Here is a 14,220-nt window from a genome sequence, read left to right as displayed (position 1 = left end):
TCAGGGGTAACCAAGGCCATCGGATCTTAAAACCAACACATTCAATTTGAGGAGCTCACAATCACAGATTGTGCGCAATTCATTTCCCACTCAGTTTGCAGGCTTCCTATGCTGAAACTAATTATCAACAAATTTTTAAAATTCTATTTAAAAGTTACCACCAGAAGATGCTGAATACTCTGAAGTTCTATTGGGCTATTTGAAGGACAGTTCCTTCCACAAATTTGCAATTAAGAATGGGTTGGACCTTTGCAGTTTAATCCCATGATACCCGCAATAAACTGCCTTGCCTCTGATATTATAGCAGCTCCTCTTACTCCTCAGTTACCACAATCAAGGAGACAAACTGTGCCCCACATCCTTGGCAAGAATATTCTTCAGTGCTAGTACAAGTGTAAAGCTGCACAGTAACACTGTAAGACATTATGTTTTCTGTACTGTTTTAACGTAGCTACTCATACCAGTCTTACTACCACCTCAGGATCACCTTTGTGGCATGGTAAAAAAAAACAACTTTGAACATTTCCAGAAAGGAATTGTTACCCATTTTACAGCTAAGGAACTGAGGAAACAAGAGCAATTTTCAGAGATGACACAGGTCCCTGTTTTCCATTGAAATCGTGGGACTTGTGCACTTTCCAAAGAACCGCACCTGACTGACTGATGCCTGACTTGCCCGAGGTGGCTATGGCTGCATTCAGTTTCAAGTCAGGCTCACCACATCCTCAGAGATGTACTGATCATCATTCACCTGCATGTCAGGTAGTGCATAAACCACTACATGTACTCTGAAAAGCTCCAAGTCCCTGGCATGGAAGAAACCATTGGCTTGCATCATCCCCTCTGCTTCCTCACCCGAAATACATGCTCTTCCCACAGGAGGTCAAGAGCTGCTCAGCAGATACAAGATCTGCCCATCATTTCACCATTTCATGGCACATCTGATCTCCTGATCTGCAGGATCTGGGTCTCTTCTCTAGCCAAAGCAAGGTCATGTTGTTTTTGGAGTCCCTCTGTCTTGGTCCTGGTCCATACACAAGACTCGTGGCAATCAAAGGGTAAGATGCCCTCACAAAAGTCAACAAGACATGCAACTGAAGGTTTGCAATGGAGCACAAAGTACAAGGTACACAGTGAAAGGCAATATCAGATACCACTGCTACTTTGGATCTGAGAGCAATAATAACCACGTTGGCAAAATCTGCACATGAAGTGATACAATTTTCTCCTTGCCTGGGTGCAGTCACAGCTCCTCTGTTTCCTGTTCTACTGCTGGTCTGCACAAAACTAACATGGGTGCCCCTGCAGAGAACCCACGGGGTTGCACCAGCCTCCCCCAGCAAGCCCAGCCCCAGGGGACACGATGCTGTGACACAAACAGGAACAGCACAGCTTGTAGTAGCAGCAGCTCTGGGATGTCAAGCACAGGGCACCACTGTGCCAGCTGCTGTGTAGACACAGAGTAAGACAAAACCCTTCTTCTCCAACCCAGGATAAGGCTCAAGTGGGCTGATAAAATGGTTGGCAAGAAAAAAGTTATTAGGCAGTAGTATGCGGGTAAAGTGGTTACGCAAATAGCTCACATGTTGACACAGTCTGAGTTAGTGAGAAGTTTGTTTTATATTCTATCCAATGCTAATTTACATTTAAAAATAATAATATGTCTTAACCTCTGCCCATTTCCATTAAAAGAAAAAGCATGTAACTATCTACTGATTAAGCTTTCCAAAATGTGTTTTACGTTACCTTGCCTTGTGCAGGCTCAGTGGACCCTGTACTACAAAAATCATTCAGCTTAGAGCTGCAGAAAGCTCCATAAACACTTCTAAAAGTTTACACTCGAAACAAAAACCAGAAACCCCAGCTCTGTACCAACAATAGCTTTGCAGAGAAGGGTCTCTGCATTCCCCATCAGTCTGTCCCCTCTCTCCAGACCCTCAACACACCAGGGGTACCAGCCTACCAGTGCTAACACAGTCACGAAGACAGAAACACTATAACCTTTCCCTTACAAATCTTCCCCCTTTTTATCTCTATATTTATCATTAAGAGTCAGCAGATCAAAGTCAGCTGAAAAGAGCTTGGGATATACTCCTGAGCAAGGGGCAAAGAGTGCACAATGACATAAAGGAAAAAAAAAGTACAAAACATCCTTTTATTCCCAGTACCACTCTAGATGGCTGCACAGAAGAGACCGATGGCAAACGTAGTGCATAAATTTGAGAGTTAAATACTCAGCCAGACCTTTTTCTGCTGAGACCAATGAGAATGTGATCTCATTTGACATTTTAAGGAGCAGATGTACTGGTCATGAACGTTCACTGTGTTTTCAGCATGGGGGTCAGGGAGAAGGACAGTTATGTTAGGGGTTGCAGAAAATGAAGTAATCGAGACTGCTAATCATGCAATGGGATAGATGGAGAGATCTCCTGCTAACCCTGAGCCCCATTAAAAGGCAACAGCTACCAGCACGGAGTTCATTAAAAGACTGGGATCTAACAAATTTTTGTAGCCTGCCTACAGTGCTTCTCTTACCAGATCACAGACAACCAAACTGCAACCATTTGAGGGAGGAGAAGAATATGGAAGCTGTCCCCACATAAATTACTTTTAAAGAAGACTTTTCTTAAGATTTCTAGGCTGCAAGGGACACACACACTTAGTGTCCTCTTCAAAAAAAACAGAAGGAAAAAATGCACCAACCTAAATAACAGTGGCTCATCATCAAGGTATGATCAAAAATTGGCAATCAGGAAAGGAATGCCGCTGCAGTGCTTAGAAAGAGCCCAGAAGCGCAGGCAACCTGACAGCAAAACAGCCAACAGCAATTCAAGTGCCATCACACAAACCGCTGTCTTCTCAATGTGCAGCAATGACCTTGGCCGAAGATGCGCTTTGCGCTCCAGCTGCCTTCGCCTGGGGTGCAGAAGAGCCCGTGGAAGTTGATTACAGGTTGTGCTTTTGCCAGGATTGATCAAGTAGAGATGCTACCACGTAATCAAAAGGATATCCGCTCGTGCCGCCCCAACAGCCCACACACGACGTCCTTGGGAAGCTACGGCTTGGCAGACGGGACAGTTGGACCAGCACGCATGGTGCCTCCTTCACTGACCCCGCATTAATTTAACCAGTGATGGATAAAGATCTGTCTGTCCCTGCATAGGTGCCTGTATCCACAAGCTAGCAGAAATAGCCACAGAGGTGAATATACCATCTTCCAGCAGAAAGGTTTCCTGCAGTTCAACATGGCCGAGGTGTTTAGAGAAGGAAGGAGATAGCTGGGCACTCTGCACCCCAGCCCCAGGGGAAATTGGCTTCTTCCCATCGCTCCTTTGCGCACCCACCAAAAGCACTCTGACTCCAAGGGTTCAGGCCACCACTTGCTACTCAGTCTGTGCTTGCACAAACACCCGTCTGCTTTCACAGCGTATACCTACTTGAGGATACAAGCTACTTTTTCAAAAGTGCCAAAATGATTTGGTGTCTAACATCTCATCCCAAACCAAAATGCTCTTGAATGCCCATCTTCACTTTCAAAAATGACAGCAAGCTCCTAACTTACTTCTTGCTACATTTTTACAAGTTTATTATTCCCACAAGCAAATGGTGTTTCACAAAGCAGGAGAGATGTCTTCACTCTCAGAGGCTTAAAAATTAATGAAGCAACATGATAAGAGATGTGTTCATGCTCTCAGGATAGGGTGAGCAAAAGGCCAATGCCTATGTTTCAGTGGTAGGCTGAATCCAGAAGACACCAATATATTTATCTTCAGGATGACATATTTGTGCCACCATCGGGTTTGGGTTTTTTTTTTTTCCAAGTACACAAAGAGACAGAAAATACCTGAACCCTGAAAGGCTGTGAACTGTTATTTCCCATAGACCCCAGCCTTAGAGTTTCAAGGAGCCAAAGCTCTGTGATACTCCAATACACTGGCTTTTGCTCAGAAAGGCCTGTGGGATGGAGAAAAGGCAAAGGAGCAGGTGTCCTCTAATCTCTGTAGCACCAAAGCTTCTGGGCACCGGTGCCACTGTCAGCTTTATGGCCAATTTGCACAAGAGAGCAGCAAAAAGCCCCTCTAGGGGATGAAATGTGAAGGTAAGCTAAGTTCTTGGGCTGCCTGAATTTTGCTCAAGTAAAACAGTCTCCCTGCGGTAAAGAACAACTTGTACATCTTCCCTCGGAGTCCTTGCCGCGGCACAGAGAGAAGGACAGGGTGACTCCACATCCTTCATTGGCATTTAGCAAGAGCTCAGGGGAAAAAAAAAAGCCAAGTAATTTACATCAGTTTTTGGCTGCCACGCACGGATGCCTGGAGAGATACGTGCACAGCCTCTCATTCCTGATTTCTGCATGATGTAAAAGTAGCTTAAGTGGATGAGGGAAGCTTGTTCTGCATTTAAGAAACAAACCTGTCTAGGATGACGGTGCTTGTGTGAATTATTAAAAGGGAAGCGCATTTTCAAATCCAAATTAGCTGACCCTCTGCTCTTCCACATCTATCTCCAGGAAAGAGAATCACGCCAAAGGATAAATTTCTCTCAGCACTGGCTACACTTTCTGTCTCTTGCCACATGAAAGTTTTGATAACTAAAGGTTAAAAAGAAACATTCTACACCAGGATGTTTTTTTTTTCTCAAATACGGAAATATTTATACTCATCTAAGGTTCAAAAAGTTAATTTCAGAGTCCAATTTGTGTTGACAGTGTCCTTTAAAGCCAAAACATGCCCAGCTGCCCTTATGCAGTGTCTCACTATTTACTGAAAGCTCATTAATTAAAACAGCCACTTCCTGCAGCAGAGCCCCACAGCCTCTTTGGGGAATAACTAGCTCCACTTTCCTCCTGCTCATCCTTCTGTGCTCCGACTCGGTTCCCGCTATTACCTGCGAGCACGCTGCTGGTTGCCATGGGTTAACCCTGGGCTTTTTGGGAGAGGGAAAAGCCAGGAGAGGTAGGAGAGGGGAGGCTGCCCGAGGGCAGCAGCCGGCCAGAGGGCACAGTGCTCGGGGCAGGGATGGCGGCAGCTCTGCAGCAGAGGAAAAGTTTCTGTGATTTTAGGCAAGCCCTCGCGTGACGTCATCTCGCCCAGATAATCTCAGCGCAGTCAGCACAGGCCTCCTGCCTCCCCATTGGCGAGCCCCTCGTCAGCAGACATCTGAAGATAATTATTATTGGCCAGACAATTATAACAGGAACAACTGTCACTTTGTGCTGATGCCCGAACCTGGCGCTCTGCAGCGCGATGGAGAAGGACCCCGGTGGTCACTGCTCGGTCCATGCCTTGCTGGCACTTTTGCTTTCCTAAGCACCGGCTGGTTTTTGCTGCCTCACTGGCTGCAGCTGGGAACTGGGATCTCAGCGCTGCAACCCTTTCTGCTGTGTGTCTGACTGAACCGTAAATTTTCTGAAAAGACAGTAATGTGTTTATTCACAGGAAATAAAAGACTAGAGCTGCATTAACTCTCATGCAGCAGTTTAAGGGAAAAAATAATCCTCTGCAGATTATTTACTTTATCCTTCTACGAAGAAGTTTGGGAGGAGGTGCAGGGAGAGTTTTATTTGAGAAATTATTTTAAGCATTTTTTTTTTTTTTTACATTTGACTTAATCCTGATCTTACTGAAATCAAACCTCCCATGGCCTGAGCATGATAAGATCAAAGTGATACTGTATCTTATATCAAAAGCTACCTACTTGATGGCACTATATGTAAATGTACATCAACAACAGCTTTCCCGCACCATGAAGTGTAAGGAGTTTCATGAGAGTAAACGGACCTGTTAGTTCTTTAACCTCCTCAAAACCTGTCATCACTTGTTTAGGAAAGACAACTAATTGTTGGCTCTTGCCCTCAGAGACCAGAAGGCTGCAGGTCTCCTTTGCAGCCTGCGACTCTCTCTGCTGTTCCTGCCTCACTGCAGGAGAAGCAGGCAGTCTGGGGGCTATACCATAAGGGTGTGCATACACATAAAGCCAAGCATTCAGGGAGGCGTGAAACCCACCAGTTTGTGAGTATCAGGAACCAGATCATTCATTTTTCTTGTGAAAAAGCAGTAACCTCTTTACAGCACTGCTAATCTAGGCCCAGGCTCTAAAGAGGTCCCAGCACAATACACACTGCAGGATGAAGGCCTCTCTACAGTGAAGAAGGAACATCTGGACTGAAGCAAGGAGGACCTTGTTCACTGCCATTAGAGTAATTCACCAGCAGATCTGCTCCATTCATGCCAGCCTCAGAGAGATGCTTTCCAGGGGAAGACAGGAGAGAGGAAACAAACCCTAGGATGGGGTTTGCTGAAGAAACGTCTAAGTGTTGGCGATGGGTGAGTGCAAAAGACATGCACTTACCCCAGGGAGTGATGGACCTTGGAGCACAGAGGCAAAGGAAGGGTGAGCCTTGGCAAACAGAACCAGCTGCTTCATTCCTTTGCACTGTGACCCATCCAGACCAACCATACTGCTACCCTAGGCTTTCTGTTCAAGCTTTTCCAGCTTTAGCCTTACGCAGTTACAATTAAAAGGGCTTGCCAGTGCTTTAACCAGCTCAGAACCCAGAAGGTATGTAAAGGGATTCATGTCCTGCCTCAGATTGGATTTTGTCTTCATATACGACCTAGTCAGGCTCCAAGGATGCTTCTCAAAATTCAAAAGACAGGGTCAGCTCCTTAGAGCCAGTGCACCTCCCTAACACCCTACAGGCTTTTCGTTTTCCACCTTGTAAGGTATCAAGAAATACTTCTAAGATGGAAGTAAAAAACAAATGTCTCATCTGTAGAGTTTGTTTACCTCCATGTTAGGCATCATAATAGTATAGCATCCTAATTTAAATAGCGATTACAGTATAAAATCCTGTCACAGTCTTTCCTGAAGCAAGTCCACTTCCGAAAGAACAACTGTGTTTATCCCTCCAAACTACTACTTAACAACCTCATCTTAGGATGGTCTTATGTTAATGATGTGTACATTAAGGCTAAGTCAAGAAGCCATATACTGCCATTGATGTCTGCATAAGCAAACCTATCGTGTCATCTTGATATGAAGCCAAAAAGCCTTCTTGTATGGCCCTTAGCTGCCGTGTTTTATCGGCAAAGGTCCCCTGCAAAATTCAAGTGAATTAAGCAAGTGAATTTCCTGAAGACAAAACCACATAATTTAACCTGAATCTTGGAAGAGTCTTCAGCAGCGTTTTCAGGAAAAGCCTGACATGGCACAGACCTCGGCAGGCACAGCTCTGTTTCATTTCCAGAAATGTTCCCCGGCCACAGGCAGATCGCTCTCCTCTTTTACTTTCATGTGAATCAAAGGTATTAAGTCATCAGTTTCCTTAGAGAAGGTAAAACCAGACCAAAAAGCATGTGCACACAGATCATGATGTCTCTTTAGCTGTACGGCAGCAGCGTAAAACTGACGGTCTCCTCCTCTGAACCCGGGAAGTGGGAGCCTGGCCTTACAGGAGTCCCAGCTGGCAACCTCTGCAGCACATTAGATTGCCAGCGAGATTTTAATAAAACTGCTTAGCATTTATATAGTACCTGACATCCTCAATGCACCCGGCAAACATTAGCTAAGTCATCAAAGCATCTCATGATGGCATTTCAGCATTATTACCTCCCCACTCGCCTGGTCTTTCCCTGCTGGGGAAACTGAGGCCTAGGAAAGGTTATGTAATGTTCCCAAGGTCATGTCATGAAGCACAAGAAAGCCAAGAAGATGCAGGAGTCCTGGTTCCTAGTCACATTCCTTAATCTAAACTGCATTTCACCCAGGTTATTCGGGTATTATATACACTCAGGTAACACCTCCTCCATTCTCTTTTACCAGTTTGTCCTATTCTGATGCCAATTTTCTTCTGGAACATGGACAAAATGGGAAGTATCCAATGCTCTCTGCCCAAGGATATCTATGTAGTCTTTCTCCTGAAACATGAGTGACACTAGGCACCCCTCAAGAGCTAAGGAGCTCACCTGCAGAAGAACAGAGGTAGACATACACACACTTAAATAGTCATTTTAATTATATTGCCCTTAAAAGCCCACAGACTGGTCACTGGAGGATCATAAGCAAGTCCCTGGCTGAGAGCCACCTAGGATCTGGGAACATTCTGCCTTGCAAACATAGGCACCAAAGCCTGGACCCAGAGACAGTCCTATCCTGCCATCGTCACATGAAGGTGGTATGCAGAAGTCCTCACTTTGGAGATACCGGGATGACAGAACCTGAGAGGGCAGGCAGCACCACCAAGGGAGGGGGTGTGGGCAATGGGAAAGTTGAGGGCAGGTGGAGAGAGGGACCATGGGTGCAGCAGAAAGGGCAAGACTGGGCAGCAGGCGAGGGTGACCAGGGACAGTGCAGCAGCAAGGCGTGGGTGAGGACAGGCAAGGTGTGAACAGAAGACCAGTGCAGGTGGATGAAGCCAGGATGAGGGCTGGGAGGAAGGTGTGGGTGGAAGTGATGGAGAGGATGAGGCCTGAGAGGAAGGTGTGGGTGGGAGTGATGGAGAGGGGGATTCCCACCCTGAGGGTGGCCAGGAACACCCCTCAGGAGGGGACAGGGGCAACTGGGGTGTTCCCTCCACCCCTGCCTCCACACTGCTGGCCAAGGCCCGGGAAGCATTATGGACCGTGCCCAGGACCCAGGACCGGTGATGCCCCCAAGGGAAGTGCGGGGCATCGAGCAGGCTCCTGGCACAGCACCCTCCTTCGTGCGTGCGTGTGTCCGTGTGCGTGTCCGTGAGGCTCCGTCTCGCCACGGCCCGGGAAGCCCCGCCGGGTCTCTGCACAGCCCCTCGGCACAGCGGCTTCCGCCGCACCTCGGCTCGCCCCGGCTCCCCGGCCGCACGCACACGCCGGGAAAGTTAATAGCCGCATGGCTGCAAATGAAGTTTTATTAGGAGCTGGGGGAGGGGAAGGGGGAAGGAAAAGGAAATCCGCGGGGAACGCGGGCACAAGCGCAACTTGTTTTGCCGGGCGTGCTGCGCGGGGAGCGGGAAGGACGGGCAGGGATGGAGGTAGGGGAGGCTGCGGGGAGAGCCGGGGCACGTGTGCGGCTCCGCGCCGCCGGGCCGGCCGGAGGGCCGGGGCACGGCGGGAGGGGGCGGCAGCGGGGCTCGGGGCCCGCACCGCGCCGCCGGTGGGATGCCCCGGCCTTGCATAACCCGTCGGGCGGCGGGGCGGCCCCCGCCCGGGCGCGCAGGTAGCGCCGGCGGCAGCGCCCGTGTGCCCGCGCACGGCAGCGTAGAGCCGCGCCGCACCGTGCCGGCCGGGCGCACACAGCGCGCACCCGGATGGGCTCTGCGCCTCCCCGCCGATGCGGGCGGCGGGGCCCGGGGACGGCACTCACCAGTTCTCCTGCATCCACTGGATGGCCGCATGCTCGTTGAACTGCTTCTCGAATTCGTATTCCTGCAAAGTCAACACTGACATGTTCATTGGCGCGGTGGCTGCGGAGCCGCTCCGCGCGCCGAAATGCTGCCTGCCGCCGCGTCGGGAGCCGGGCCCCTGCGTGCCCGCCGCCGGAGAGCCCCCGCTTTTGGCCTGGCCTGGCCCGCCCCGCCTCAGCGGTACCCCGGGTTTAGCATAGCTCCGCTCCCCTCCGCGCCTCTCCTCCCGGGCCCGCCGGTCTCCTCCTCTTCTGCGGCCGCCGCGCAGCGCCCGGGGGCGGCGCGGTCTTAGTGCCCGCCCGCCGCCGCCGCGCCGCCACCCGGGACACCCGCCCCCTCGCCGCCGCCGCCGCCCCTCGCACACCCCCCGCCGCTCCGCACCGGGGCTGCGCTCCGGCCTGGCACGGAGGAAACCCCCCTCCGCCCCCGCCAAGGCTGCCTAAAATAGCTACAAAAATAGGAAGCCCCCACCCCTGTGCTGAGTTGCTACCGCAGCGCCCTGCGCGCCCTCCGTGGCCACCTGGGAAATGAAGGAGCAAAAGCTGAGGTTTGGCCAGAAAAGCAAACGCGTACACCTTATCCCCCCCAAATCTCTACCTCCCCTCGTGCTTTTTGCATTTAAAGTCGATATGCACCTGCTGTGACTGACACCCCACTCCCATTTCACACCGCGCACCCCGCGGCGTGTGGACCCCGCGTCCCCAGTGCCCAGCTGTGCCCGGCCGTGCCCGGCGTGCTGCAGGGCCACAGGGCTGCAGCTCGGTGTCCCCACGGGGGACACACTGTCCTGCAGACAGGCAGACCCAGACTCCTCACTGTGCACAAAAACACTTGTGTGTTATCACATGGATGGGGCTGGTGGAGTATGGGGCAGAGACCCAGAGTGTGACCATCACCTGCTCAGTTCCTCACACAGCTGGGGCAGACAGTGTTTATCTATCCTTAATTTTGTCTTCCCGTGTCATCTGCCACATGCTGATGCCTCCAGCTGAGCTCCCGTGATTCCGACAGCACCCTGGAGGTGCTTTACAGTACAAGCTGGGCTAAAATAGCGGTCCCAGCCCCCACTAAGCTTGCAGTCTGAAGACAGGAGAACAGCCATCGTGTCAAGAAGGCAAGTCGTAAGTGAGAAGGTGCAGCTCAGGTCAGCGTGCTCTTGACTCTCATGGACTTCAGTTCTCTTTGACATGGAAGTTTATAATGTCATTAAACTCAAGCACTGAGGGAAAAAAAAAAGAGTTGTGAAACATCAAGAGCTAACCAGTCTGATGCACCTGCCTGCATTTTGAGTATCATGCTCTTTAGAGTAATGTTTTTCAGCTTTTATCTTTTTTTTTTTTTTCCTGACAATGAGAACTTTTCTTTTTTTGTAATGAGGCCTGAATTTCTCACACTGTCATCTGACTGAGGGCTTTAAGCAAAACACTGAACATCACACTGCTCACACTGAAGCTGCAAGGCAGTGCTAAATTATTATTTATATTACTATTATACCCAGAGGCCCTCAACAGATCAAGGTTCCATAGTCCTTTTCTCAAAGAGATTACTGTTTATATAGATAAGACAAAGGGGAAGAGAAACAGTCGTAGCCTTGTTTTCCAGATGGAGAAGCACACAGAGCTGCAGGGGTTTTCAAAACTGCTTCGCGTCAACTTTCCATGGCCACTGAGCGGGCCGGTGGGGTGATGTTTGGGCAAAGCTGATGGCATTTGCGCTCCCGCTCCAAAGATCTGCCCCTAAAGGTGCATGTTAGTTTACCAAACCTCCACCGGCAGGCAGTTTCAGTGGATGGGGACCTGAAGGTAGATGGGGGATGATGGATGGAGAAATCCCTTGCACAGCCACAGATGACATTGTGTGGCATGGGGTGAAGGGCTCCTTGCAGCTGCAATGCTTGGGCTTTGAGCCAGGAGGCTGCTCCTTGCCATCATGCAAGAGAATAATGCTGCCCCACGGTAGATACCGGCCTGTGGCCCCTGCTCCTCTGCCAGACACCTCCTGTAGGATTATATAGGGATGTGCCACCTCCAGCTGAAATCTCTCCTGGTGTTGCCCTCACCACAGTGTGTGTCCATCCTTGGTCCATTGCTCCACTTGCTTCAGGTGATGCTGCTCATCCATCTGAACAATATCTTCAACACATACAGATGTGGAGAAATTCATTTGGGACACAACAAATGCTGGTGTATGTCAAATCTCTTTGGCTGAAAATGGCTAGGAAATAAACAAAAATCGGGGCCCCAATTTTGAGAGAGTATTTGTGTATCTTGTACATTTCCTCCCCAGAATGACAAAATATTTTTTCTGTCTTAAAAGTGGTGTTGTTACAGAGAGGAACCTACCAGAAATTTGATTTTTTTGGAACCCTGAAGTGGCAGATTAGCCAGAAGGTCTGAGACCTGCTCCCTTACACTGGCAGCTTCCTAAAGTCAGTGCCAGAGCTGGTGGGGTGCACAGGATGAAGCTGAAGGTTATAAAATGCTATGGCAAAGGTTTATCTGGGGTTAAGACAGCCACAGGGCTTCAGATGAGGTTGAGTTTCTGCCAGGGTTTCTGTCTGGAAATATGTACCTTGAGAGCTCAGCTGCTCTCCCAACCCACAAAGCATCCATGTGGTGTTGGGCACTTGTTCAGGAGTGCTGGCCGTGCAAGGCATCGTGTAGAATTTAAGTCCCAGCAATGCCTGAAAAACAGCTGTAACTGTTTCAGAAAACACAGTAACAGCCTCAAAACACTAAATCCTAGTGGGATTTGCATGAGTCCTAAAAGCTCACCAGGGATTTCTGCAGGTTTTCTATAGCTCACAGGACTTCTGCATAGGTTAAACAATCTGCAATGAATCTTTTCTTTCCTTCCTGTCCCAGTCTCATGGGGGCTGCCTGAAAATTCTCCCTAGTATGTGACTATCTGCAAGTTAATCCCAAAGCTCAGGGTCACTTAGAAAATCCACGTCAACAACGGAAGAACATATAAAATCTTCTTGGCCTTGAGGAGGTTGTAAACCCTGCTTCTATTTGCTTATATCAATTGCAGTCAAGAACAGTAAACAAAAATATACAGTCTGTTTTAAGGGGACATAACTTTTATGTAACCGTTTTCAAAGTAATTTAATTAATTCTCACATAAAAGCAGGAACTTGAAGTCAAAGTTGTAAATACCTTTCAGGAGGAAGGATGTAGGAGAATGATGTAGTCTCAGGAGACAGGGAATACAACCTTAGTCCCTCTGTGCACATTCATGTGCGCACCTTTGTATTTTTTTTCTATGGGATACCCATCGCTTTCAGTAAGCGGATAGTTATTGAGCATTACTTTTTGTTCCCCTTATTTAGCACATCTCCTAAAGGTGTATAGAAGGCATAGCAGCTAAATGCTGCATTTTACACCAGATAGATGTTAATACCATTTCCATTTTAACTAAGACCCTTTGGTTGAATAATGCAAGCGTATTCATTCAGGATTTACAAAGAACTGTCTAATCAGGTTGAGCACCTTACCATTATCATTCCTGTTACTAAGCAAATACTTTTTCCTCCCTGTCACAGTGTGAATTTATTGCAAAAACTATTAGGCTTCTATTGCTGTAAGGAGTAATTTTCAATAGTTTGTCGTACTGATGTATAGCTAAGTCTCATCTAAACTCTTAGCAGCTGCTGGGAAATCAGACGCTATATTGCTGACAAGTCAACATAAGGTATAGTAAGTGGCAATGAGAGTTGACATTGTGATTTAAACACAGCATCAATTACTAAAACAAACAAAATCTTGAAGGAGGCCTGTGTGCTTGAAAGCTTTTTTCCAGCTGTATCAATTAGTGCATTAAAGGATTTAATCTTTCTGTCTGTGATTTTGCCATACCTGAGAGCAAAGCAAGATACAAACAATTGAAGTAATGAGAAACTGGGTTCTCCTATATACTCCATAATCTCGAAATAAGTAGGTGGTGCCCTCGGGTAAGATAATGGGAGTTAGTATCAAGAATGAATAAAGGACCTCCCTAGGACTACTAGCTGGTCCTGACTGGTCCTAACAAAAATAAAGGTTTCATCAAGTGCCAGGGAATAAACAAAAATGGCCAAGGGATGTTTATGGGCAGCCTAAGTCTACCTTGCAAGTCAGGCCTGCAAATCAGGTTAGCCTGTGCCGCTGTGTGATGCCTGCAGTCCAGCACAGACAGCTGGGAAGATTCTTGGATGAATACCATGGGAAGCCTAAGCAAACACTACGAACACGTTGTTGTAGTCAGGAAGCGTCAGCTCATAGTAAATCAATGGTAAACACCAATCGGAATTAAAATATTATAAGGGAATTTAAAGCAGAAATATTGTATAATCTTTCAGGTCTATAAAATAAACCATGTTTCAAATGTACATCCATTGTAGTGCTACAGTCCTCAGTGACTCCAGCTTGATCGTGCAGTTACAAATCGCCCATGTGCTCTGAAACCACCTAGATCCAAGCTCTTCTGCCATGTTTTTAATGCAGCTCATGCCAGTTGCCATGGAAATGATGATGGGCAGGAGCAAGGTGCAGAGTGCACAGCAGGGGCCAGGTCCCGGCTGCAGCCCTTGTGGGGAGCTTGGGGTAAATCTGCCCCTCTGCATTGTCAGGACCATGGCTTAGATTGGCTTGATAAAAGCTCCCTGTGGTTGTAAGTGTTGTAATTATTTCTTTGTCTTCACATGGTTCCTTTTCTCAGCCCCTCTCAGGATTTTCTTCACAGCCATAAGCAGCAGAAGTATTTTTCAATTCGTGCTGAAGATCTAGGCCATGGTTTGTGGCAAGAAATGGAAAATCTCTGTGGTTTTGAAGCACACGAAGTCTTGTGCATGAAAGGCA

At 48.2% G+C, this 14,220-nt stretch overlaps 1 protein-coding gene across 4 annotated transcripts in view; it reads right to left on the bottom strand.

Moving 5' to 3' along the window:
- Positions 1-14,220, bottom strand: part of ELOVL6 (ELOVL fatty acid elongase 6) — a 94,076-nt gene that overhangs the window by 67,022 nt on the left and 12,834 nt on the right. The window contains exons 1-2 of one of the 4 annotated variants that reach the window (XM_065837222.2): positions 9,567-9,670; positions 9,343-9,404 (exon numbers count right to left, since the gene is read on the bottom strand). The exons of 1 other annotated variant lie outside the window; for it this stretch is intronic. In XM_065837222.2, coding sequence (XP_065693294.1) covers positions 9,343-9,356 — 14 coding nt within the window. In that variant the 5' untranslated portion in view covers positions 9,357-9,404; positions 9,567-9,670. Of the gene's footprint in view, positions 1-9,342; positions 9,671-14,220 lie in introns of those variants that run through there. 2 more of the 4 variants (XM_071808197.1, XM_065837220.2) reach the window with 2 other exon arrangements.

This window comes from Patagioenas fasciata, chromosome 4 (assembly GCF_037038585.1).
Source record: "Patagioenas fasciata isolate bPatFas1 chromosome 4, bPatFas1.hap1, whole genome shotgun sequence".
Taxonomy (NCBI): Eukaryota; Metazoa; Chordata; class Aves; order Columbiformes; family Columbidae; genus Patagioenas; species Patagioenas fasciata.
The sequence above is the reverse complement of the archived record's forward strand: the minus strand, read 5'-3'. Positions and strand labels throughout refer to the sequence as shown.